At 48.0% G+C, this 27,971-nt stretch overlaps 1 protein-coding gene across 1 annotated transcript in view; it reads left to right on the top strand.

Annotated features, from left to right (window-relative positions):
- The window catches only part of LOC116939774 (tyrosine-protein kinase receptor UFO-like), an 81,475-nt gene that overhangs the window by 33,176 nt on the left and 20,328 nt on the right, over positions 1 to 27,971 (top strand). The window contains exons 5-10 of the mRNA XM_032948566.2: positions 5,053 to 5,139; positions 5,644 to 5,759; positions 8,651 to 8,870; positions 12,774 to 12,916; positions 19,036 to 19,189; positions 19,497 to 19,629. Of these exons, the coding sequence (XP_032804457.2) occupies positions 5,053 to 5,139; positions 5,644 to 5,759; positions 8,651 to 8,870; positions 12,774 to 12,916; positions 19,036 to 19,189; positions 19,497 to 19,629 (853 nt within the window). The remainder of the gene's footprint in view (positions 1 to 5,052; positions 5,140 to 5,643; positions 5,760 to 8,650; positions 8,871 to 12,773; positions 12,917 to 19,035; positions 19,190 to 19,496; positions 19,630 to 27,971) is intronic.

Raw genomic sequence — 27,971 nt, 5'->3', positions numbered from 1 at the left:
CCCAGGGGGGGGGGGCTCTTTGTTTATGCAGTATACCGTTCACAAAAACAAGGCGCAGAGAACATCGTGTACGTGTGATGACATTGCTGGCAACGTCTCAACACGTGATGATGCTTTATATATGTCACGTTTGTTTTGCTTGCAGGCGGACACGTGCTGCCAAATCAGTGGTTCCTTAAAAAAAAATGCAACGAACGGGCTCTCTCAGATTTGATTTTTGTGATAGGGAACGGACAATATTTCCATCTGACCCACAGGTGATTTGCGTTGCCTTTAATCGAGAGTAGGTTATCGTGTTGCTGACATTATATCCGAGTTAGCCAAAGGTCATTGCGTGCCGTTGTGGTGGCTTGTAGATGATTACGTAACAGAAGGTGATGAACGAATAAGCGCCTGCCTCTGGCCGATTTTTTTTATTTTGCATCCACCACCCAATGCGCCTCTGGGAGCAATGTTATTTTTTTCAACGGTTTTACTTAACTTGATTCCTCTGTTTGTCGCGGTCAAATCTTGTAATCAAAATTTCGTCCACTTCCCGTTGTCCAATCAATTCTACATTTTGCACACGTACTCAGATCCGGTGACAATGCATGCCCGTATCAAAATCTGCATCAATTAATTCGCTACTTTAAAGCAATTTACATTTTGTATGGACGCCTTATTGTTACTCTTTGGTTCTTTCGGTAGAGAACCAAATAGTATGGATCCCTGGCAGTCACGAAAACTTCAAATCTAGATCGCCTTATTGTTATTATTGTTCTAACACGGTGAAGCATGCCCACAGCATGATGAGCTAAAATGTTCTCCCACCTTGTGTTTAACACCGTGAAAGCGACTCTTGCGAAAGAGCTTCATTTGATCATCGGATTCCTTCGGTCTAAACACATCTCTCCATTTCTGTGTTAGGGACCATCCATAAATGACGTCACGCGATTTTGGACGATTTTGACCCCCCCCCGTCAAATATGACGTCACAAAGCTCTGCCCACCCCCCCCCCCAAAAAAAAAAAACATTTCCATATTGAAAATAAAACATGCTTCAAATCGCTTTAAACTATTGGCATTGTACTCAATTATGGACGGCTCCTTACTTTACTGCTCGGCAATCCACTGCGCCGTGGTGTAAGCGGTCATCACACTGAACTTGAAATCCAGAGGTCGCCTGTTGGACTCTGATCTCTCATCACGCCGCAGTTGGAACAGCGGCGCAAGTTTTTTCAATTCCCTCCGCGCCCCGACTCTGGGGCCGTCCATAAATGACGTCACGCACCTGGGGGGGGGGGGGGGCGGGGGGTGGTCAGACATTTGTGACGATGTGTGATGAGGCGGGGGGCGGGGGGTTTGGGACATGTGACGTCACGTCAAAGTGCGCAACTTTAAATAAATATAGACAACACGTTCTACTTAATTAAATAGGCTTTTTAAATAAATGTTTTCTCCTACAACATCAAGAGTGCAGCGCCACGTTAAATACGCACTACAATGACAATAGTTTAAAGCGATTTGAAGCATATTTTATATTTTTTTGGGGGGGGGGGCAGAGCTTTGTGACGTCATATTTGAGGGGGGGGGGTCTGACTTTTTGTGACGCCGTGTTACGAGGGGGGGGGGGTCAAAAATCGTCAAAAATCGCGTGACGTCATTTATGGACGGCCCCTTAGGGTGGACCATGGGCTTCTTGGAAGATCAAACCCAGGGATCTTCTGCCTTGGGTCTTGGCTACTAACTGTATTGTAACAGTAAGCTTGTTTGTAAATGAACCTTGTGCAAGTATTGTACCTCTGCACTTGCGCTAACGTTGCAGGAATGTCAAGCGACATTGCCAATAATTAACTAACTGTACACATTTGGCCGCGATGAACGCTGAAATAAATAAAGCCCTCCTCTGATAGCTCTCCGTGCGTTTTCAAGAAGCTCCCAAAGCACGTAGGAGCAAAAACGTCGGACATCGTGCCAACCAACCCGCGGGTACAACTTGCGAAGAATATTCTCCAGTAATAGTCAGCAACCCTCTGATGTGCCTGTCCCTGAGGGAGTTACAGTATCAGAGTTTCAACGATGCACACACACACACACACTGCTCTCCATCCCTGGCATTTTAATCACGTAGTCCAGTGGCATTGTTATTATTATTTGCAACGTACCACCCCCCCACAACCACCACCACATTCCGAATCATAACTGGAGCGTACGGAGCACAAGGGGGGTGTTTGTGATTTTCATGGGAACTGGATGTGCTGTGTGGTGCCTTCATAATAAGATGGAACGGCGTGCTGCCGCTGCTGCTGCTGCTGGTCAGGACATTTACATGCACGGGCTTTCAGCCACAAGATTTGAGAGAGAAAGAAACACACACCCAGGGTTAGGGGTAACGGAGCTGGGGGAACCAAGAATCTTTTCACCGCGCAGGGCATTTCACTTCTGAATGGGAGCATTTTAATGACCGTCGTATCTACCAGTTTCCGTGTGTCCCCTTAGCTACCAGTTGTAGTGTGTCCTCTTAGCTACCAGTTGTAGTGTGTCCTCTTAGCTACCAGTTGTAGTGTGTCCTCTTAGCTACCAGTTGTAGTGTGTCCTCTTAGCTACCAGTTGTAGTGTGTCCTCTTAGCTACCAGTTGCTGCTGCGTCCTCTTAGCTACCAGTTGTAGTGTGTCCTCTTAGCTACCAGTTGCTGCTGCGTCCCCTTAGCTACCAGTTGCAGTGTGTCCTCTTAGCTACCAGTTGTAGTGTGTCCTCTTAGCTACCAGTTGCAGTGTGTCCCCTTAGCTACCAGTTGCAGTGTGTCCTCTTAGCTACCAGTTGTAGTGTGTCCCCTTAGCTACCAGTTGTAGTGTGTCCTCTTAGCTACCAGTTGCAGTGTGTCCCCTTCGCTACCAGTTGCTGCTGCGTCCGTGTACTGCACCACTGTACAGTATATTACTTTCATATCTGGACGTGCCAAAACACTTGAACGAAGTAGCTATCCAATAGACTGAAAAACAATTCCGCCGACTCTCAATAGAGGGTCGTTGGTCGGAGGAAATGAAAAAAATGTAGAGCCGAGATCAGTGGCAGATAGCTATGAAAATAGAATGCGTCAAAGTCACAGGGCGGCTTTTTTCAGAGATGTATTCTGAATTTTTTTTGTACAAAATGCGATGCTCAAAAGAGATTAACTGTTGGGTGAAAGGGTTAAGAAACGCCGTGTCTAAAAAAACAACTATTTAATTTTATTTGACCAGGCCCACTGAGCTCTATAGGTCTTTTTCAGAAGTGACCTGGCCACAAATGATATCTCAACGAAGTGGCTTATGTGGAAATTTATACCAGGCGAAGGAGTTAACATCTCGCCACCGTGGCATGTCTGAGACAGCATCACTTGAGTTCTTGGGTTCGAAGCCGGGCATCAGCTGGCTATTATTAAACCGGGTTCTCATGTACAGCGAGTTGTTGATCTCAGCCCGGGCACCAATGAGTGCACAAAAAAACCATCGTGTAAGATTCATTTATTTCACTTACGGTAATTTGAGTATATTTCAGCTCTGGCAATTAAACAAAATTAGTTTTGATACACGCGCAATGAACGTTCTTTACAGGGCATATACAAAGGTGTGCCTTCGTGTGGATAAGGAGGCCGAGCGAAATGACCTTCAGACGTAGTTCTGCTTGTGATCGTCGACTGCGTGGTGCATTCCTATGTCTGACGATATGACGCCGATACCACGCATAGAATATAATTACGAGGGTGGAAAGCAAAAAGATTATTTTAAAAAAGCACCTCTCGGTTTTATCCTCTAATTGTGCACTTTGATTAAAGCCTGGACTTGCTTTGTAGCTTACAAGGTTGCAGATTTCGCATTTGGCACTGGAGAGTCTTATCCCTGGGAACCCTGCCCCCACATCTCCAAGGCTCCCTGAAAACATAAATTAGAAAGCGAGGCCATGCTCTGTGAGGATATAAAAAAAAACCTCGGAAAACCTCTGGCTCACTATTTTGGATCAATGTTAAAATGTGGCTCTGGTTTTTTTGCGGCCGTACCTGGTGCGGACGGGAGGCAGCGCCGGCCAATTGAGTGTGTGTCGCGTGGACAGGAAGGCAACGTAAGGAAGGCGCACACGGCCAATGGCGGGCAAGCATCCCACAAACGAGCGCGCCGCGGCGCAAAGCATTTGGGCTTGCGCGGGATGCGAAACGACGGTCATGTTTTCCATCGGAGAGCTTCCGCAGCCTCCGCTTGCTGCGCGTCCCCCCCCCACCACCACCCCGCGCCCCCCTTGAATCCCTCTGCTGGTTACAGCGCAACGGTTTGGCGTGGGATTCGTGTCAACAACTTTTGTTTTCGCTCTCGTTATGTTTGCACACTCGCACCCTGAAACGTCACGTAACTGCCAGCCACTGCCGATGGTCTTGAACTGTGATGGCCCTTGTGTTAACTACCTCGCCTGGTACGCAGGAGGTCGTATTTGGAGTTTGCGACGTCTCTCTCCCCGTGGTCGCGTGGATTTTTCTCTGGGTCCTCCGGTTTTTGCCTCCACATTTAGAATCAACAAGTTTAGAGTATCTGGCTGCAATAAATGTCCACGTGATAAGCCACTTCGTTGAGCTATCATTTTGTGGCCAGGTCGCATCTGAAAACGAGCTGTATAGCTCAGTGCACCTCACTTGGTAATATAAAAAGCTTGTTAAGTTTAGTTTTAGTAAGAGCTGCTTAGTTCGATGGGCCGTACCAGCTCAAGTGAAGTCCGAGTGAATGCGATTTGGATGTATGCAACGTCTATATGAACTCGGTGTGCTGCAGTCACGAGTAATGCTATCTCAGTCTGCATCTTCACTCAGACCGCGTTGATTTCATGTCGTCAGTCATGCTTGGCTCGTCGGTGGGCGGCAGTCGTAGTCATTTTGGATTTAGTTTGTTGTCCTGCCCCCGCGCATCTCCGATTAGCACACTTGGCTATGTATGGTAGTCATTGGAGACTAATTGAAAGCAGCAATTAATCGGAGGTCGTTGACGTCACGGATTTCATGAATGAAATTAACGCTGCCCTGCCGCCCCCTGTCCTCTGCCCGTCTAGGAATCACCAGCACAACGACGTACTCCTGCCACGCTTCCAACGGCAAAGGCACCAGCGTCTCCAGACCGGCGAGGGTCAACGTGAAAGGTGAGAAGCTGGCTCTCAGTGTTGGAAATTCACATTTGAGGGGAGTCCTGGAAAATAACCCCAATAATCTAAATTGTTTTTTTTTTACAAATATAGATAACCCGTACCACAAGAGGAAAGATACCTGGGAGGGCATCCATTATGGAGGTTTAAAGAATTGTGGCAATCCAAAGCCGCGATTTGATTCAACGATATTTTTTTAATCAAATTTGTACCATCTCGTTTGTATTGTTTTGTTTTATTTGTACAGTTCCAATGACTCCATTAACCTAATGTAACATTATAATTGTCATACAATTTGCACAAACTGACATGGTGTTCGACAATTTCGCTCTGCACGCTTCGTCATTAACCGAAATTCAAGAAACTCCCATGCATGGCACAACCCGAAAAGCAAGCACGTCCATCGGAGAGCCACGCATGCAAACATCGGAACACAAAAAACCCTCACGCAACACGATAGTTTTACATCCGCAATGTCTGGCATTGTGTCCCGGTGAGCAGCGCTGCCCGACCCCCCGCTGGCTCTGAGCGTCTCGGCCACGACCGCGCACTCCGTGCAGCTGAGCTGGAGCCTGGGGTTCGACGGACACTCGCCCGTCCACTCCTGCCGCGTCCAGGTAAGAGCCGCGCCGTCCCCGGTTACCCGCGAAGAGATCCCATTCTGGTTCAGAGGAAAAGATATTCCATTCCTTCCATAATCCCACCCAGTGGTGGTGCTGGCCCATTGGGGGTTAACAAACTTCGACGGTTTTTTCGCGAGGACGCTGAAGGGGTTGGATGCGCTGTGAGTCGGGGTGGGTGGACGGGCTCACGGATCGTTTATCAACTTGGCGGTGGATATTCGACTCGTGCAGTGGCACCACGCAGCTCGGCTCTCTCTGTAGTGTTCAGGTACAGGTAAAGCCACTCGGTGGCGTAGTCTTCTGGTGTGCAGGCGGTGAAACTGCACCAGAGTCCACAGGCCGGAGGGACCCGGGGGCTACGATGGTGGAGGTAGGCGGCCAGGAGGCCCTATTTAATTATTTGCGCCAGGGACCCATGCCGACCACACTAGGCCACTCAACCGACGTGGCGCGCAAGGTTTTAAAATGGACATGAAATAAGAAGTGATGAGGATTTGTGAGAGCAGACGTTTTTAAATTGGTGTGTATATATCCCACGTAATTCTATGCTTCTGGCATTACGGAGTTACCACAGCAACAGGACAAATGTGTGTATGTGGCAGAGGAACTCCATTTCTTATAACATTTGATTTCAGCATGCCTGGCTGCTGATGAGACAAGTATTCTTGTACTGTTGACTCAATGTTGCTGACATTATGCACTTACATAAGGACGTTGGGCCAATGGGTTGTGTAATAAACACTAATTATTTTGGGTGTGGATAGACAGATATATGAAGGAGATGTATTGTTTGCTAATTGATTTTCTTAAGAAATACAGGGTCAGTTTCATTCACATACTCTACAATTAGATTTTCTAGAATTATCACCTCAAGTTAACCTTGTCCAACGTTTGCTTATATATATGTTTTTTACGTCCTTGCAAATTTTTTTATTAATTGATTTATTGTTTGCATTATGCAAATTAAATTGTCCTAGAGAACAGGACTATTTCTGTCCCATGCCGAGGGGTAAATAAATAAATAAATGCCCCAAATAAACCCAAGGTTGCCCTCCAGACGCCGTTAAACAGCACAGGGCACTTAGATAATTGCACTTGAGTCAAAACACAAAAACCCATACGCAGCAGCAGCAATCCGCGAACTTCACTCGTCGATTCCGCTGCCCACGTTGATGGCCTACCAAGGCTGCTGCCCTCGTCTCTTGCGCACTGTACGTTTGACCACAGCACTACAGGCCAAAACCATTCCCTTGCTGCTTCTTCCCTCGCCCTGCTCGGTGTTGGAATTACCTCGCCTCATCTCCCTCCCCTAGTTCTTATAACCTTGCTCAAAATTCCAAAAACGTATGAACTCGTACTGTATATTAAACGTACTATAGTTATGTTTGTTGCTGGCGGCCTGGATTTTTAGGCCTTTGGGCCTGTGCTTAACAAGAGGCTCAACCCATGAACAAACAAGCAAAACCACACCTGCTCTCCATGTGTGTTTGTGCCCTCTTCAGAATGTGTTCTCGTTTCTTTGTCAGGAGTGAGTCGCTAAACTTTATTTCAAATCTGTTAAGAGGTCATTGAGACTGGAAGACTACAGTGCCCAAGTGATCAAAGGTCAAAAACAACACCATCTAGGGTTGAAGTATTGCACAATACGTGTACAGGTAAACACTTGAAATATCCATAAACATGAAACCATGAAGCGGCATAAACTTTAAAAGCAGATTTAAAGCTTTCGTGACTGCAAGGATTCATCTTCTTTGGTTCTTTTGGTAAAGTCACGTAGAATGAGAATAAAATAACACAATTAACATCTATTTCTGTGACCAGTCACAAGCTAATCCCTTAGCTATTTCAATGCTAAATTACTAGTTGCCTCTGAGGATGTGTAGGTTTTGACTTTAACATAGCCATTTCCATGACCAGTCACAAGCTAATCCCTCAGCTATTTGCACAAGCTAATCCCTTAGCTATTTCAGTGCTAAATTACTAGTTGCCTCTTTGGATGTGTAGGTTTTGACTTTAACATAGCCATTTCCGTGACCAGTCACAAGCTAATCCCTCAGCTATTTGCACAAGCTAATCCCTTAGCTATTTCAATGCTAAATTACTAGTTGCCTCTATGGATGTGTATGTTTTGACTTTAACATAGCCATTCCTGTGACCAGTCACAAGCTAATCCCTCAGCTATTTGATATGTAAACCCCTTTGTCAAGGCGCCTCACTTCTCCCAACCAGCTTAAAAGTCGCTACAAATCTTAACATCGTTCATTGAAGCTCTGTCGTCCCGACAGTTCTGTACCTTTCACCTGAAGACGGCCGCTTGCGTTGTGGCCGAAACGTCGTGAGAATTTTATTGTGTTATTTTATTATTTTATTCTCATTCTATGTGACTTTACCGAAAGAACCAAAGAAGATTTAAAAGCAGACTTAACATTTCACCGAGATACAATTTAAAATGCATTATAAGGTATGGTTTAAAAACACGGGCATTGGCATTGTCCAAGCAATGAGTCCAGGCTCAAATTGTAGAGTATAGAACAGTGACATCCAAAAATACGACCACCAAGGAGATGGAATGATGAAATCAGCTCATGTGCAGGTAGGGAGCGGCAGGGGGTGGCGGGGCCATTTTCCCACAAAAGAGGGCCCCACAACAGGCCTGTCAATGGTGACATGTGGTATCCTTCCCTGGGCTCCCAGGAACCTTTGGCCTTGGGTGACCCTATGGGCAATTATTAGGTGTAATATTACATTGCGGGATTGTGAGAGATGGCGAAGGCTTGCAGTGGATTGATCATAACATTGATGATGAAAATACCACGGTTTCACAAATTCACCACCTGCTTTATTGTTACTGGTTTATGATTGCCCCACACTTTTCCCGCACGCAGTTTGCCGAGGAGGCCGCCGCCGACGCCGACGATGATGCCGTCGGCGACAAGAATGTCACCAGCTCGGAGGTGGAGATAGCAGCCTCCTCCTCCTCCTCGCAGGGCCTCACACTGAGCGGGCTGGCAGCCATGACAGGCTACAGCCTGCGCGTGGCCTGTGCTAACGAGGTGGGGCTGTCCCCGTGGAGTGCGTGGATCCGCTGCAACACCAGCGAGGGAGGTAGGGATGCGCGTTCTCTACCCGTCACCGCGATGGGAGCTCGCCAGCTCCACGGCTGACTACAAAAACACACGGCCCATACATTTAATATGCACATCGTTTCGGAACGGAGGTGGGTGGGGGGGCTGCCGTGGTGTAACGGTTAGCACTGTGGACATGTGAATTCAGAGGTCGCCGATTCGACTCGATCTCCTCGCATCGCAGTTGAAACGATGGTGCAGGTTTTTTTTTATAATGTTGCAGCCCTTCTGCAACATCATTAGAATTCATCTTCTTTGGTTCTTTCGGTAAAGTCACGTAGAATGAGAATAAAATAATACATTGATAAAATAAAATAACACAATAATATTCTCACGACGTTTCGGCCACAACACAAGCGGCCTTCATCAGGTGAAGGGACGAGACTGTCTGGAGGACAGCGCTGGAGTGAAAAAGCCACGCTCAGATCGCGACCTTTAAGCTGTGTGAGAAGAAACAAAGCGCCTTGACAAAGGAATTAGCATATAATTTAGCATTGAAATGGCTGAGTGATTAGCTTGTGACTGGTCACAGAAATGGCTATGTTAAAGTTAAAGCATACACATCCGCAGAGGCACCCCTTGCGGATGTGTATGCTTTAACTTAGCTATTTCAATGCTAAAATCTATGCTAATTCCTTTGTCAAGGGGTGCCTCTGCGGATGTGTATGCTTTAACTTTAACATAGCCATTTCTGTGACCAGTCACAAGCTAATCACTCAGCCATTTCAATACTAAATTCTATGCTAATTTCTTTGTCAAGGCGCTTTGTTTCTTCTCACACAGCTTAAAGGTCGCGATCTGAGCGTGGCTTTTTCACTCCAGCGCTGTCCTCCAGACTGTCTCATCCCTTCACCTGATGAAGGCCGCTTGTGTTGTGGCCGAAACGTAGTGAGAATATTATTGTGTTATTTTATTTTATCAATTTATTATTTTATTCTCATTCTACGTGACTTTACCGAAAGAACCAAAGAAGATGAATCCTTGCAGTCACGAAAGCTTTAAATCGAAATCATTGGAATTTACTGGAGGGTCTCACAACCCACTCATCACCGGCCGTGCGTATTAGATACACCAGCCGTAGATTGCAACACGTGTGTAATAAACAGTTCGTGTAATATAATGCACCTGTGATTAGCATGGTTCGCTATGTATAGTGCGAAAGAAGTTGAACATTACATACGTATTGTTACCTTTCAAAATAAAGAAGTGAAAAATGGCTATTTTATTATTGGAGGTCGCTCATTTTCCTCTCCTGCCCCCATACACTGCGAGTCCTGTTCCCCAGCAATCCGCGCTGTCAACTCCCTGACCCTGTTTAAGTCCATGGCTCAAAACTTTCCTCAATGACTCTGCCTATCACTTTTACTGCTAGCGTCTTGAGATGCGGTCGTATTTCGACACGGTATGAATCCACATTGCATTGCACTTGTTTAGTCCTGTAAAAAAATAATTAAGCCGAACTTCAAGTTACGTGCCAGTGAAGCTTTACTGGCCACTGCATTTTATGGGGACTGCCCACACAGAGCGGAGCTCCGGCCACCACATTTTAAAACGTGGACCAATTAGTAACACCGCTGCCCGCTTGCATCAGTCGTTGGCAGCGTTTCATACGTTCACCGGTCGACTCCTGACAGCCGTCTGCTTACTCTCTCACCCAAAGACCTTCACCCGAACGTACGAACACGGTTGCTTAACTCCCCACCGCCGCACGAAGGAAGATTGAGCCTTCTTACATAACAACAAGAAGCAGCAACGCCACACATGGCATTGCTGATGAACCACAAAGATCAGCTGCACCCGCTTGTGCTATCTCTCGGTGGAATGAAGGGGAAAAATAACCCATCGCAAAACAAACAAAAATCTCACTCTCAAGTCCAACAGCCTTCTGCCCCCATAAACACCTTTGATCTTTTTTTCCAATTGACCGCCTTGTAAGTAAAACTCATTTGTATATAGCACCATTCACGCAAGGCCTCACAGCGCTTTACAACACAATTCCAGAAAAACCCTTGACATTAGAACTAAGAGGAAAACAACCCTACAGTGAGGGAAAAAAGTATTTGATCCCCTGCTGATTTTGTACGTTTGCCCACTGACAAAGAAATGATCAGTCTATAATTTTAATGGTAGGTTTATTTGAACAGTGAGAGACAGAATAATAACAAAAAATCCAGAAAAACGCATGTCAAAAATGTTATAAATTGATTTGCATTTTAATGAGGGAAATAAATATTTGACCCCTCTGCAAAACATGACTTAGTACTTGGTGGCAAAACTCTTGTTGGCAATCACAGAGGTCAGACGTTTCTTGTAGTTGGCCACCAGGTTTGCACACATCTCAGGAGGGATTTTGTTCCACTCCTCTTTGCAGATCTTCTCCAAGTCATTAAGGTTTCGAAGCTGACGTTTGGCAACTCGAATCTTCAGCTCCCTCCACAGATTTTCTATGGGATTAAGGTCTGGAGACTGGCTAGGCCACTCCAGGACCTTAATGCGCTTCTTCTTGAGCCACTCCTTTGTTGCCTTGGCCGTGTGTTTTGGGTCATTGTCATGCTGGAATACCCATCCACGACCCATTTTCAATGCCCTGGCTGAGGGAAGGAGGTTCTCACCCAAGATTTGACGGTACATGGCCCCGTCCATCGTCCCTTTGATGTGGTGAAGTTGTCCTGTCCACTTAGCAGAAAAACACCCCCAAAGCATAATGTTTCCACCTCCATGTTTGACGGTGGGGATAGTGTTCTTGGGGTCATGGGCAGCATTCCTCCTCCTCCAAACACGGCGAGTTGAGTTGATGCCAAAGAGCTCCATTTTGGTCTCATGTGACCACAACACTTTCACCCAGTTGTCCTCTTAATCATTGAGATATTCATTGGCAAACTTTAGACGGGCATGTATGTGCTTTCTTGAGCAGGGGGACCTTGCGGGCGCTGCAGGATTTCAGTCCTTGACGGCGTAGTGTGTTACCAATTGTTTTCTTGGTGACTATGGTCCCAGCTGCCTTGAGATCATTGACAAGATCCTCCCGTGTAGTTCTGGGCTGATTCCTCACCGTTCTCATGATTATTGCAACTCCACAAGGTGAGATCTTGCATGGAGCCCCAGGCCGAGGGAGATTGACAGTTCTTTTGTGTTTCTTCCATTTGCGAGTAATCGCACCAACTGTTGTCACCTTCTCACCAAGCTGCTTGGCAATGGTCTTGTAGCCCATTCCAGCCTTGTGTAGGTGTACAGTTTTGTCTCTGATATCCTTGGAGAGCTCTTTGGTCTTGGCCATGGTGGAGAGTTTGGAATCTGATTGATTGATTGCTTCTGTGGACAGGTGTCTTTTATACAGGTAACAAGCTGAGATTAGGAGCACTCCCTTTAAGAGTGTGCTGCTAATCTCAGCTCGTTACCTGTATAAAAGACACCTGGGAGCCAGAAATCTTTCTGATTGAGAGAGGGTCAAATACTTATTTCTCTCATTAAAATGCAAATCAATTTATAACATTTTTGACATTCGTTTTTCCATATTTTGTTGTTATTCTGTCTCTCACTGTTCAAATAAACCTACCATTAAAATTATAGACTGATCATTTCTTTGTCAGTGGGCAAACATACAAAATCAGCAGGGGATCAAATACTTTTTTCTCTCACTGTATGCAGATGGATACGCAAGAGAAAATAAATTTGTTTTCAAAAGAGCCCTATAAACCTCGACTGATGGAGCGTCCCTAATGTACTCGGGCAAAACATTCCACAAATGAGGCGCCTGACTACTGAAATGCTCTATCACCCTTTACACGCAGATTTGTCCTTGGGATACTCGTGTGCCTGGATTTGGTGGATCGAAGTTGCTGGACAGGGGCATATGACCTTGTGATTTATTTTCATTGTCCAGTTCCATCTGCCGCACCCACCGGCCTCGCCATGGAGTTTGAAAAGGACATGCTGACCTTCCGCTGGGATGCCCTTGACTCTGAGCTGACCAACGGGGTGCTGCTCGGATATCGGCTGCTCTGCTGGTACAACGACAAGCACTTGGTGAGACGGTCGGACCTGTTTGTTGCTGGGCGCTGGGCTTATTTGAGTTGCAACGCAGTGGTGGTGTCCACTGCCGCTGCCCGTTGAACGTGACATTGGAATGGTGTTAAAGAAAGATACACGGATCAAACGTCTCCATGAAAAAAATAATTAAATTGCGTAATTTCAGCAGAATTGATGCCTTCCAAAGCAAATTTCCGGACCAGTTCCAACATTAAAATTTTAAAAAGTGAAAAAAAGAATGAAACATTTATTAGGTGGAGTGACGAAAATGTGAAGGGGACCCGGTAATAGGTCAGCAATGAACCTCCCCGCGCCCCGTGATGCCATGAATTGTCACAATTTGGGGGTTGTGGCTCGATTCAAAACGAGATCTTTCTTTCAATATCGTCGTGAACGTCATTCCTCTTGTCGCTGCAGAGGCCTAAAACGTGACCGAATCTTGCACACTCGGTCCGAGCAATGTATCCTGAGTCTAAGGACCAGTGGTGTAGCTGTCGAGTGTGCGGTCGGTGCAGCTGCACAGTGGACCACGTGGTGCTGGTCGTGGCGGGGCGGAGGCGAGTTATTTGACCGTACTTCGCCGCGCTGGTTAGTACGGGTTGGTGAAGGCGTGCAGAAAATAAATGGGAGCATAGAAGTATGGTACAATAATGGATTGTTGGTGCACTTCCCTGTGCTGCCCACAACGTAGCCTCCCCCCCCCCAATATCTTGACAAAACTGTAGCATGTGGGAAACAAAAAAAAACCTGCTGTTACTCAAGAAGTTATCAATGGCGACATCTCTATTATATTCTTGGTTCTTTTGGTAAAGTCACGTAGATAGAAATTTTTTTTGAAAATAATAAAGGCAAAATTGTCATTTTATTTTATGACTTTTACTTTCTATCTACGTGACTTTACCGAAAGAACCAAGAATATGAATTCCTGCAGTCACGAAAGTCTTCAGTAAAAATGTACATCTCGGCTTGGTGTTGCGCGAGGGGGGCCCTGCCAGCACGGCTTTTTATTTTATTTTAACATTTCAGTCGAGGGCTTCCTCATTTTTCCACGGCTGCTTCTCCGATTGCGAAACGTTGGCTCTGCGTGGCTGAGCTGAGACGCTCTTTGTTTTCCTGGTCACGCTGCAGGACTCTGCGGCCAGCCAGTAGTGCCTTGTGATCGCGCCCGTGATGCTGTCACCCGCGAGCTCCTCGTCAGGCGCCTGGTGGGGAAGGCCGCAGCAGCGGGAGCGACAGCAGCGGTAGCGGCTGTCGCTATGAGGGCTTCTGGCCACCGGAGCCTTAAAGGCCCGACGATGTCACTTTGTGTTGATTCATGCTTTGTCCGTGTCACATTGCATCCGTTCGTGCGTCCTTAGGCTTCCCACAATTGACCGCCCGTCTGGCCCCACCAACGCTTCCACAATTTGCGTGCCGTGATTCGATTGAAGAACCGGTTGATTTTCGGTTCCTGCCCGGTGTTTTACCGTCTCGTTTGCATCGTGCCTCATTGTTTCAGTCCCATCTGTACAGTCTCGTTCGGACCATGAGCACAAGTGTAGCATGAGCGTATCACGCTCGCGTAGAGCCCTCTTGTCAGTTAACTGCTGGACGAGGGCCGCCACAGGCCACGTGGTGTCGCGGCGATTATTTGACCATATTTTGCCGTGCTGGCCAGCGTGGGTCGGTGAGCGCACAACAGTTCGCGACTGTGGTGACATTCAAACCACGAAACGCATCACCGGACCAGCACGCCATCCGTGCAACGTCCGGGCGGTGATCCTGCGATCCGCACAGCGTCTCCTGCCTCGTTTGGTCGGTTGAAAGAAGAACTAAGCATTCAAGCCATGCACGTTTAGAATCTGTTGCTTTTTCCATCCGGCCGTATGAACGAAGACGAAGCAGGAGAAATGGGCAACAGCGGAGTTGTGTATCGTGAGCTCCCAGAACCTGTTTTAATCAATGAATCGACGCGTAGTTACACGCATACTAACAAGTTTAATGTGTAAAGTAACACATTCCTGGCAAAGTGTTCACTGGTCGTCACGACATCACCCTAACACGTGCAGGACAAAATTACATGGACAGCAAATTACATTTAAAAAAAATCCGACAAGCAATGACGTGGCCGATTACTTAACGGGGGGAAAAATTGCGCGTTTTGTTGTTATCGTTGGTGCTATCGTACTTGTTTACCCACTAAAAAGCCTCCCTCTGAGTCTCATGGATATTTTTTTCAGGAGGGTCCAGCTAAGCTTTTGCAAGAGGTGCTCGATGATTTGTATAACTGTGTTTAATAATAATAACAATGACTTTTATAACGCGCCAGATTTTTCAGACAAGTTACCAACTCAGAGGCGCGGAGCCAATCTCAGGGCTGCTCAAAAGCCCTGACCAAACAGATAAGAGGCCTTTAGATGTTAACTGAAAGTCAGGGTGCATTTGATGTTGCGGATGCGCAAAGGGATAAAGTTCCACACCGAGGGGGCGACAACGGGGAATCGACGTGCGGCTGTAACAGTTTGAGACCTTGGTGTCCAAAGCAGATTTTTAGCGACGCTGCGTAGGGTTCCACCGTGAGCTTCAGTGCAAGGCAAGAGTATAATGCCAATCGAGTCATTTGCGGGTAAACGTTTAAAATGCTTGATAAGTTTGTACCATGGCGTCGGCACACACAAGGGCTCAACTCTTTGCAAATGACGTCAAGAGATCTTTAACGCCCACTGTGAAGCAGACGGCACGGAGTATTATTACGGTTTTTGTGCACCGCAGTATTCATCGGGGCAGCCGCTGGATTTAAGCTGCGAAACTCCTGCGACCAGCGGCAAACTCGCGTTCGCGAGGCCATCTCATCGGCCCCAACGCAAAAACTGTCGTGAGATGCGCCTTCTGCACGTGTAATTTCTTCACCTTGACGAAAGAATCCCTTTCCGGATCGAGCGAATCTACTCCCGCAAGTATCCCTCGCTCGGGAAACAACAACGCGGGCTCGTGAGAGCGGAGATTATTAATTGGGGCAGTCACGCTCTCCACTGTAAGGCTTTTCAGCGGGGAGAAAACAGTGCCTCCCTTTGTACGGTGTCTTGTGGGGGGGGAGGGGGGGGGGCATTAGGTATTGCGCTGCAAAGGTTTTCCGCAGCTGCGCTGTGTAACTCTCCAACGAGTTCTCAGCTTGTAACCGTGCGTTGTTCAGCATTGCCTGGAGTTTTGCTCCTCATGCTTGGGAGCTTTAGTTTCTGGAGAAGCGCCTAGCACGTGGAAGAGGCAGGTCGGACATCACGCGGGACATCCAGAGAAAGAGTTTTCAACGTCTCAGGCGATTCACAAGGGGTCACATTTGCCGCTGGGCTCAATTGCTCAGGAGTCGCGAAGTGCAACAGTCATGCTGGTCAGTGTGGGCTGGTGAAGTGGGGGGTTGGGGGTTGCCCAGAACCACTTCTGATATCACTCAGCCGTGGTTTGGGAATCGGACGACCTCACGGCGCAAACCACCATGAATTGGCCACAACCACGAATGACTTACACCCTTCAATTATTCAAACAGACAACACGTTTAGAATCAGTGGCTCGAGTTTGAGCAGTTGGGCTGTGATTTCAGACTCGAACTTTCCTTCAGCCGGTAAGGCCCGTTTGAGCCAACCGGCGTGGCCGGGGTGAGGGCGGCCGGCTCCGTACGTAACTTGACCGCGATGGGCACACCCTGACCGACTCGCCCGCACGCCGCCCGCACGCCGCCCACTCGTCGTCGTGCCGGTCCCGCAGGTTGTTTGTGCGTGCGGACGTGCGGACGTGTGCGTGTGCGGGGAGCGGTGGCGCTCTGAACCCTCGGTGACCCGAGTTCGATTCCTGCTGAGGGCCAACACCAATGACGATGATCTCAACCCGTCCTGGCACTCCTCAAATGAGTCACTGGTGCAGTGTGTAAACATTGACTCTGGGGAGACAAAGGTGGTCAGGCGTGGCGCTGGCCACCCACCCCCTCGTGTACCGTGGCAGCTATCGTAGGTGCTCGCTTACAGCACTTGCCCCAAAAGTCTGTTAAGGCTGTAAGGGGGATCTTCGTCTTTGTTGTTTGTGTGTGTCCGCGTGGGACCTGCAAATATTATCTCAGGGGGAGCGGTAGCATTGTGATGAGTGCATTGGACTACAAACCCAGCGGCCCTAATTCAATTCCCGGCTGACAATCAGTGTCGATTATCTGCAGCAGTCGGCTTCCCTTTGGTAGACATAAATTGGTCCGTGGTGTGCAAACATCAGGACTGGGGAGACAAAGGCAGCCACGCATGGTTCCGGTGCACCATGCGGGCCTTCATAGGCGCACCTCTACAATTAGCACGGTTGTGTACATACGGTGCGAAAGAAGTTCAGCACACATTACGTCAACAACACTAACCTCAACGGCCTGTGCGGGCTACTCGACGGATCGTTGTGTGGGTTGTGAATGAGGGCAGCGGTAGTGTAGCGGTCAGCGCGCTAGCGCTACGAGCCCGGCGACCCGGGTTCGATTCCCGCTCACGGCCACCAACACCAGTGACGATTATGTAAACCGGTCCTGGGCCTCCCCTAGGTCTACTAAGCTTCAAATTAGTACCTGGTGCGGTGTGTAAACATCGCCACGAGGGAGACAAAGGCGGCCGGGCATGGTGCTGCCCACCCAACCCCCCTCGGGTGCCGTGCCGACCTTCATTGGTGCTGCTCGCGAACAGCACTTGCCTCAGCAGTCTGTTAGAGGCTACACGGGGCATCTTTGTCTATGTCTTTGTGTGAATGTGAATATCCCCGTGTGTTTCCTTGTCAAGGCTATCGCGATCAAGGAGGCATTATTTGCCTGACTATTGAACTTCCTCTTCGCGAAGTGAACGAATGTTTTTTGATCCGTCACGAATCGCGTTTCAGCGAAAATCCAGAGCAGGCACGGCGAGCTCCTGGAAGTGATGCAAAGTTCACTCCGTGCCCGTGTGAATCTATAGGACTTGCGTTGAATACGGAGAATGGTAATTTACATGGGATTTTATATAGGATGTTGATAGGAAAGAAACAGAACGTAGAGTACAAACATCCCACGTGGACCTGTGTGAATCTGTAGGACTTGCGTTGAATACGGAAAATAGTAATTTACGTGGGATTTTATATAGGATGTTGATAGGAAAAAAAAAACAGAACGGAGAGTACAAACATCCCACGTGGACCCAGGCAGGCTTTCTTACAGGCCACTTTAAAACAAACAAACAATTCACAGATTATGTTGAAATCTTGCGATCAGCGCCATGGCATGGGACACAAAACACATTTAAGTTTTGGAATGCAGCGGCTAGCAGTGCATCACCGCGTGTCAGAGAACAGCCCTGGGAGCCGACGTCACGTGAACAGGCCTCTTGCATCCGCACACGGTGGCGGGGATACACCTTGTGTATGCCCCGCAAGAAGAGTGTCCGTCGCGTGCCCATCAGTCCTCAGAGCTGAAATTTAGTCAGCTTGAGTTGAAAAGATAAATTCGGGACTAAATTGTTTTGCACAGGAGTTGGTGTCCAGGCTGAGAAGATCAACTCGCCACATTTTGGGAGTCCGGGGTGAATCACGTGGCAGCTGAAACTCAAGCCCCAGGATCTAGGCGGCGTCGGCGCCATGTCTCTGACACCTGAGCCACACGGCCACCTCCAGTGAGACTCCCTCAGCGATGGCATTGGTTGTGGAGGTTCATGCCGACAGGGCGGACTGCGGGAAGGCCGCCATCGTCTGCCCTAAACTAAAATTAAACTTTAAAAGGATTGATTTTTTTATTTTACCAAATAAGCGCCACTGAGCGACACAGCTCTTTTTCAGAAGCGACGAGCCACAAATGATAGCTCGACGAAGTGGCTCATCGCGTGGAAATTTATAATCGCCAAATACTCTAAACACATGTTGATTCTAAATGTGGAGGGAAAAAAACGTAGGACCTGGAGAAAAATACATGCAGAGAATGCAAACTCAAAACATACATGCGTCAGGGTTGGGATCGAACCCACGACGTCCTGTATACCAGGCAAGGTTCCCGTGAGAAAGTAGACACAAGCCGCGCTGAGCCGGTATTTTCTGAACCGCCCACGACACCCGCACCATGGAGGAATTATCTCTCCCCCTCGTGTCCGTGTCAGGTCAACCTGGACGTGGGGAGGTCAACGCGCGCCGAACTGAACATCACCGACTTCGTGGGGGGAGGTGGCAACTACACGGCGCGCGTGCTGGCCTACACGGGGGTGGGCGTGGGGCCGCAGGGCCCAGCCGTGTACATCAGCCTCCCACGCACCGGTGAGGCCACCCTAACCCTGAACACGACCGCTGGGCTCCCACGGCCGTAGCGAAACGGACCGAGCTGCGCCGAGCCGTTACTCTCTTGGGCCACCCGGCCATCACCAGTGGTTAGGGGTTCTTCGACGGGTGACGGATCATCAACGCACCAATAAATAACTTGGCACTCTGGCACCTGCCGAGCCCACGGGGGCCTTGGCCGCGCGGTCGACCGGGCTGCGCCCGCTCGGCCTCCGTGCCGCCTCCACCGCCGCTGACGGAGCGCCGCCATGTTTAACGCTCGCCGCTCCTCCGTTCACGTGTGCAGAAGCGACGAGGGAGCCGGCGCGGCCCACGAGCTGGACGGCCATCGTGGTGGCGTGCGTGGCCACGGTGCTGCTGGGCCTCACCGTCTTAGCCTTGCTGGTGTTGCGCCGGCGCCGCCAGGACACGTTCTTCGGGTGAGCGTGCCGGCGTCGTCGCCCCGGCCCCGATGATGCTAACCACTACTCTAGGCCTACACACGTACATACTTGTGCAAGGACCATTGGTCTTTTCCCGCACTCTCGTACATACCCAGCCGCGATAGTCGGAGGTGCGGGGGAAGGACAACAAACTAAACACAAAAATTAAACGAACTCTACCACTGACCTTATCCATAACTCCAACTCTAACCCGAGCACTAGCTCCAGCTTAAACCTGAGATCTAACACTACATTGAACCCTAGCTCTAGCCTTCACTCGAGCTGTAACCATAGCGCTAGTATTAACTCTAGCTTTAAACTATGCCAAGTGCAAACTCATGCTGTAGCTCTAACTATAACCCTAGGACTAAATATAAGCTGAACCCTAACTCTTGCTCTAAATTTAAACCTAGCTCTAACTCTGTATCTAACACTAACTCTGTATCTAACACTAACTCTTTCTCTAACACTAACTCTATCTAACACTAACTCTATCTCTAACACTAACTCTATCTCTAACACTAACTCTAACACTAACTCTGTATCTAACACTAACTCTATCTAACACTAACTCTATCTAACACTAACTCTATCTCTAACACTAACTCTATCTCTAACACTAACTCTATCTAACACTAACTCTGTCTCTAACACTAACTCTATCTCTAACACTAACTCTATCTAACAGTAACTCTATCTAACACTAACTCTATCTATCTCTAACACTAACTCTATCTAACACCAACTCTAACCCTAAACCCAACTGTAACCTTGTCCTAACCTCAACCATATTCTTAATTATAACCCGAGTTCTAATCCTAGCATGAATCTATCCCAAGCCCTAACCCAAATTCGAAATATACCTATAAGCATCTTCTTTGGTTCTTTCGGTAAAGTCACGTAGAATGAGAATAAAATAATAAAATAAAATAAGAAAATAAAACTCTCACGACGTTTCGGCCACAACACAAGTAGCCGTCCTCAGGTGAAGAAACAGGAATGTCCAGAAGACTTTACCGAAGGAACCAAAGAAGATGAATCCTTGCAGTCACGAAAGCTTTAAATCGAAATACCTATAAGCAATTTCATCTTCTTCAAAACTGAATAATGCAAATATCATTTCAATCTGCATGCAAACTCCTTGGGGAAACTGCACATTGCGTGAAACGTTGCCCAGATAAGTGGGGGGGGGAAATGTAACGCGACTTTTTTTTTTGATGTATGCTATTATTGGTGACCGTGCTGAGAGGTGTAAAACTCAGGCCACGTGAGGAAGGCGGTTCAATAACGAACGGCTGAATCTCAGATTAGCAAAGAGACCTTGAGCCGTGAGTCACACCCGGGCCACTCGTGGAACAGAGCGCACCCGCACATCCGCTGCTTCCACGTGGAGCTTCGCCTGCACCTTTCTGCGTGCGGGACAGACGAGGCACATTCCACAGGAACCTGTCGTGCCTGCCCGTTTCATTGGAGAGACTTCGTGGCCCGGTCGTAGCATCGTGGGGGTGGGTGCGGGCAGGTGCTTTAAAGTTATACAGTTTGTTTTGTACATGTGTGAGGAGAAGAAGCATGGGTGGACCTATGTGAACTGAAAACTTACTCAAATATATATCCATAATAAAGGTTTTCTTCGGGTTAGATCGTGTAAATATATAAATGCGTCGTTAAACCCGCCACCACCCGACAGCCAACTAGTAAGGGTTGTCACATAAACAGAACGTGGCCATATTCTTAGCTCTTTCGGTAAAGTCACGTTGAAGGGAAACAATAAAATAATAATAATATATATAAAACAATAAAAATTCTCACGACGTTTCGACCATAACACAAACGGTCGTCATCAGGTGTGTCGGTTTGCATACATTTATTTATTTTTAAACGGTGTATTTATTTATTTATAAAAAAACGTCAGCGCCACGCGCAGCGATTTGGCAGTTTATTTAGAAGGACTAGTCCATCTATGTTCTGAAAAGAGGAGGGGGGAGACAAAAAAAATAATGTATGCTGTCTGAATGCCACTGTAAGCGTGAACAATCAATTAAGACCTGAAATGGTTTATCAAATCTTTCCAATGATTGCTAAGCCAGAATCCATCTTCTCGGTTGAAATTGTCTCTGTGCTTGTATATGTGGATAGCCTCATGAACGAATCTCTCATGGTAGCCAGATGGCTTACAAAGAACCGCTGTCTTGGAAAAGTCAATGTCATGTGAGCCTACTGAATTATAACAATGATCTGCCACGGCAGAGGTGTTGGTCCTACCGTGTTTAAGGTTGCTTTGTGTTCACGAATGCGGTCCGAGACATGGCGTTTGGTTTCTGCAATGTAACTACTACCACAGAGGCAACTTAGTTTGTCGACACCAGGGTACTGTATGTCCGGAATCACATCTTTTACAGATGGAACCAGATCACGGATTTTATGTAATGTGTTGAAACGGACCTGGATCTTGTGTTTATTCAAGATTTTGGAGATCTTTTTTGTGATCCCCGCAATGTAGGGTAAAGTAATGGTTTTGAAAGGCTCTTCAAGAGGGTCCTTCTTCATGGTTTGAGTGATAGCTTTGCGGATTGTATAGTCGGAGTAACCATTAGCCTTAAGAGCTTGGTGTACGTGCTTGAGTTCACCGCCTATGTGTTCCTGGTCGGATATGCATTGGGCTCTATGGTACAGAGTCTTGATGAGAGAATTCTTCTGTGATGGATGGTGGTGGGAATCCGGTTTCAGATAAGCATTCGTATGGGTAGCTTTCCTGTAGACAGAGTGGCTCATTGAACCATCAGGTCTCTTTTTAATTAGGACATCCAAAAAAGGTAGCTTGCCATCTTTTTCGACTTTCATGGTAAATCTGATGGCTGGGTGTATGGAATTTATGTGGTCGAAGAATTGGTCTAGAGCAGGCCAGCCATGTGGCCACATCAATTCCATACACCTTAATTGACTGTTCACGCTTACAGTGGCATTCAGACAGCATACATTAATTTTTCGTCTCCCCCCTCCTCTTTTCAGAACATAGATGGACTAGTCCTTCTAAATAAACTGCCAAATCGCTGCGGGTGGCGCTGACGTTTTTTTATAAATTATTAAATACACCGTTTAAAAATAAATAAATGTATGCAAACCGACACACCTGATGACGACCGTTTGTGTTATGGTCGAAACGTCGTGAGAATTTTTATTGTTTTATATATATTTTATTATTTTATTGTTTCCCTTCAACGTGACTTTACCGAAAGAGCTAAGAATATGAATTACTGCAGTCACGAAAGCTTTAAATCAGAACGTGGCCAATTCGTCACTAGTACAGCACACCGGTGTGTTGGAGAGCCAAGCCACAACATTTACAATCTGGCTCTCCAACACACCGGTGTGCTGTACAAGTGACGAATTGGCATGTTCTGTTTACGTAACAACCCTTACTAGCTGGCTGTGTAGAGTAGTTGCGGGTTTAATGACACATTTATATATTTACGCGATTTAACCCCAAAAAACTCTTATGGATGATATTGGTCGCGAAAGCCAACTATATATCTCAACGAAGTGGCTTATCTCGTTGAAATGTATCGCAGCCAAATACTCCAAAACGCGCATTTCTAAACGTGGATGGAAAACCCGGAGAACTCGGGGAAAAATCCACACCTCAAACTCCAAACATACAATAGGCGTCAGGTTCGGGATCGAACCCACAAACACATGCATGCCAGGGCGATATAACCTCGGGCGTCAACTCAATGAGCCCCCTCCCCTCCCCCTGTGACTAATCCACACATTTTTTTGTCCCCTGGGATAAACTTTCTTCGCCATTGGAATGTGGAATTTCAATTGCCGGCTTCTGGCGACAGCGCCTCGTACACTCCCGCCTTCAACCACTGCTGGTAGAGCACCACCACCCCCACCAGCCCCACCACCACCACCACCACCCCCACCACCCCCACCACCACCACCACCCCCACCACCCCCACCACTACCACCACCACCACCACCACCCCCACCACCCCCACCACTACCACCCCCACCACCACCACCACCCCCACCACCACCACCACTACCACCCCCACCACCCCCACCACCACCACCCCCACCACCACCCCCACCACCCCCACCACCACCACCCCCACCACCACCACTACCGCCGCCTGCATTCCCGTGCTAACGAGGGGAGAGAGAGAGAGGGACAATCACATCACGCTCTGCCCGTGACTCAACTCTCTCTGCCCTCTCGCTCCCCTGGTTCCACTCCGCGTTTCCTTCCTTTTCCCGACCCTCGCTCCTCAACCCGTCCAGCCGGCCCAGCCCGGTTCGCACCAATGTTTTCGAGCCACGAGGGGTTACTTTAGGACGTTAGCCCGCCCTGGTCCATCTTGGAGTGGCTCGCGTGCACCTTTCTTCCCTCTCGTTTGCTCACAACGATCGTATGCGCGGTGTACGCAGGGTCATCCATTTGTAGACACCCCACTGAGATACTCTGATGATGATTATTTAGTGTGGCCGATGAAGAGCAACGTTAGAGGTTCAAGTGATTAAATTAATCAATTGCTTTGTCTGCGAGTTAATGACTGGCAGATAAATCCACTCACCCATTCATCCATCCACCCAGTCACTCACCTATGCAGTTAGTTACCTACCCACTCAATCGCTCATCCACTCACCCAGTCATCCACCCACCCAGTCACCCACCAGCGTGCTCACCCATTTACTCACCCACCCATTCGTTAATTCACCCCGTCACCCACCCATGCGGTCACTTACCTACCCACTCAATCTCTCATCCACCCACCCAGTCACCCACCAACGCGCTCACCCATTTACTCACCCACTCACCCACCCATTCGTCCACTCACCCAGTCACCTACCGATACACTCACTCCCCCATCTACCCAGTCACCTACCCACCCACCCAGTCACTCACTAACCGACCTGACGACTGCCTTCAAATATATATTTGAGGCAAGTGCTAGGTTCTATGCTCGATGGTTTGGGGTTCATTGCTGCAGTCACACATGGGAGCGTATTTTATTTTCCGTTTAACAAGTAGGTTCTCGCGACCAATATCATCCATAAGAGGTTTTTTGAGTTAGATCGCGTAAATATATAAATGTGTCGTTAAACCCGCCACTACCCGACACAAATCTGGCTGTCACCTGAGGGAGCTTGTTGTAATTACTGGCGAAACGTCGTACTCAGATTGTAAATGTTGTGGCTTGGCTCTCCAACACACCGGTGTGCTGTACTAGTGTCGAATTGGCCACGTTCTGTTTACGTGACAACCCTTACTAGTTGGCTGTGTCAGGTGGTGGCAGGTTTTAACGACACATTTATATATTTACGCGATCTAACCCAAAACAACCTCTATTATTTTCCACTTTGGCATTAGTTAGATATTTGTCTATATATTAAAATAACATGGAGATATTATATTGTTATATATATTAAGAAAAATCATTTTATAGCATTCACATATCTCACGCCGATTTCAACACACGTATTCAATCAATGAACACCGTCCCTCTGCAAGATGCGGAGCCATCGCTCTCACATTATTCAATCACCTCCGTGAGAAGAAAGTAAGAGGATCATTTTGATCAATTGAGCATATTTAACAATTGGATTACCCTGGACATGTAATGTCTGCCATCTCCTCTTAAACTTTTCCACCCCGCATATTCCAACAATCGTTCAAGATCAATATAGATGTTTGGGGTGTTCGTATTCAAATTTAGCAAACCGTGAATAAAACGCCCTAATTCATGGCAGCTCATAAACTTCGCGCTGTGATGTCAGCGCATTGCAATAATGACCACACCAAAGCTGCAAAGACAAAGATCCCCCCGTATATCCCGATCAGACTGTAGGGGCAAGTGCTGATAGCGAGCACCTATGAAGGCCGGCACGGCACACGAGGGGGTGGGTAGCCAGCACCACGCTCGGCCGCCTTTGTCTCCCCAGTGGCGATGTTTACTACACACGACACCAGGTACTCATTTGAGACTGAGTCGGCCTAGGGGAGGCCCAGGACCGGTTCAGATAATTAATCGTGACTGGGTGTTGGCCATTCATTAACACACGCACTCACAACGATCCCCAATTAATCTATCATAGAATGTTGGGGCAGCAAATGTGTGCGAGCACCAAACACCAGCAGAGTTCAGAGGGAGGGGCGTGTGTCTGGCTGTGTGCATGTGTGCACATTCATGTACACACGTGTACACACGTGCACCCCTACTCACTTGCACACAAAGACCCCCCCCCCCATCGCCTTTAATAAACTGTCGCGGCAATTGTGTTTACACACCGCACCTGTAAATAATTAAGGCTGAGTCAACCTACGGGAGGCCCATGACCGTGTCAGAAATGTCACCGATGTTGGCTAGTAGCCGAGTTTGCAGCGCAGCCTGCTAAACGCTACACGACTGCCCAACAAAGACAAGAGATCCCCCGAATAGCCTGAGCAGACTTAGGGAGAGTGCTGTTAAGCGAGCAGCTATGCAGCCCGGCACGCCACACGAGCTAGTGGTTAGCCAGCACCACGCCCGGCCGCCTTTGTCTCCCCAGTGGCAATGTACACACCAGGCGCTCATTTGTGGCTGAGTCGACCTAGAGGAAGCCCAGGACCAGTTCAGAAAACCGTCACCGGCGTTGGCCATGAGCGGCAATCGAACTCGGCCGGCCGGGTTCGGAGCGCAGCGTAGCGCTAACCGCTTACGCCACCGCTCCACACACGCACACGGGCGGACATCCGCACGAATATTACATTTAGCAGCGTCCCCCTCGCCACCTTCTACGCCTCTCGCCCAGCGCGCACTCAGGACGGTGGAATGCAGCCCTGGCGCTGCCGCCAGCTCCTGTCCTCTCGCAGGATATGAGTCGCTCTGTTTTGTTTTTCTTTTCCATTACCCTCTCTCTCTCGGAAGTCCGGCCAATGGTGTGGCGGTGGCTCCGAATCTGGTCGCGCGCGCGCGTGCCCATGTGGAAGACGTTAAGGGCGCGGGTGTTCGTGGCAGGGCGTGGGGGGGGGGGGCGGTCTATGGGTGGATAATTTGGAATGGGGAGGAGGGGGAATTCCTCTGTTCGACTGAGAGCTCTCCTTTGCGTTTTCGGGGCTTGTTACCGCCCGCCGTACGCCTTGATGTTCGGCGTTTTGCGCGCCACGTGCTGTGAACGTCTTCAGGAAGTCATTATCCGAAGGAGCTCCCAGCACGTGGAGTGAATTCAGTTCGTGAAGAATCGGCAACCCCCCCCCCTCCGCTTAGCGCGCGGCGATAAACGTGGGACATGAAGCCAGACTGTCACGGCACAGCCCGTAGACACATCGGAGAGCTCGACTGTACACTGGAGCGTCCTCAGAAGATGAACTTTCTGACACGTGGTACGGTTTTCCTGACATGGTGATAGATACTACGATATCAGGTCCATGATGATCGATAACCCAACACATTATACCACCGTGGCCTTAAAATTAAACATAAATCTGACGTTTCAGGCAATAGCCCTTCTTCATAGCACGTAAATGGAGAGGCCACAGAGAACGAATAGATACGATTTGGAGACAGAACTTGACACCTTGAGGCCTCTTGATAATTAAAAAAAAATCATAAATAATTGTTTCCACAGTTATCGCATCATCCATTTCGGCAATTATCGTCATATCACGATTATCGTTGCTCATTTTATTTAACTTAAATATCTTATTCCCTAATCTTATCTTATTCCCTGACAAAATATTTACGAGAGTGACGAACTCAATTTTAAAATGTGTAAGTAAAAGTGAACATCCATTAAGTTAGTGCTTTGCTGTACGTCTTTTAAAGTCATCGATGGCATGGCAATTCTATGACGCCATCACTTTCGCAGTTCATGTAATGATGTCATTACACGCGTGTGTAATTGACAGCGTGTGCGCAAACACGGTTATAGTTTTGAAGTCGTAAGTTGAGTGAACTGCAGATGAGACACTTTGAAGTGCGGTTCTGCTTTGTTGCAGTACAGCAAAGCACAACACGATAACATAATCATTGAGGCGATGCTCATTTCCTGTTTACAGTTCGGAGCCAGTCGTGGCAATTCCACATTCCTGTGGCGAGGTAGTCCAGAGGACAAACACTATACTCTTTGGTTCTATTCGGTAAAGTCACGTAGGTAAAAATAAATGACTTTACCGAATAGAACCAAAGAGTATGGATCCTTGCAGTCACGAAAGCTTCAAATCTAGAAAGGACAAACACTGTTTTGCAACTTGCTCTACTGCTGAGCCACCAGGGCCGGGAAACTGATGTCCCGATAATCATCACATCTAGCTTTCAGTTTCATTTATTTGGTATAGCAATGTGATATCATGTACA

This window comes from Petromyzon marinus, chromosome 6, assembly GCF_048934315.1.
Source record: "Petromyzon marinus isolate PM22_M1 ecotype Great Lakes invasive population chromosome 6, UKy_Petmar_22M1.pri1.0, whole genome shotgun sequence".
Taxonomy (NCBI): Eukaryota; Metazoa; Chordata; class Hyperoartia; order Petromyzontiformes; family Petromyzontidae; genus Petromyzon; species Petromyzon marinus.
This window is presented reverse-complemented; position numbering and strand designations above follow the sequence as displayed.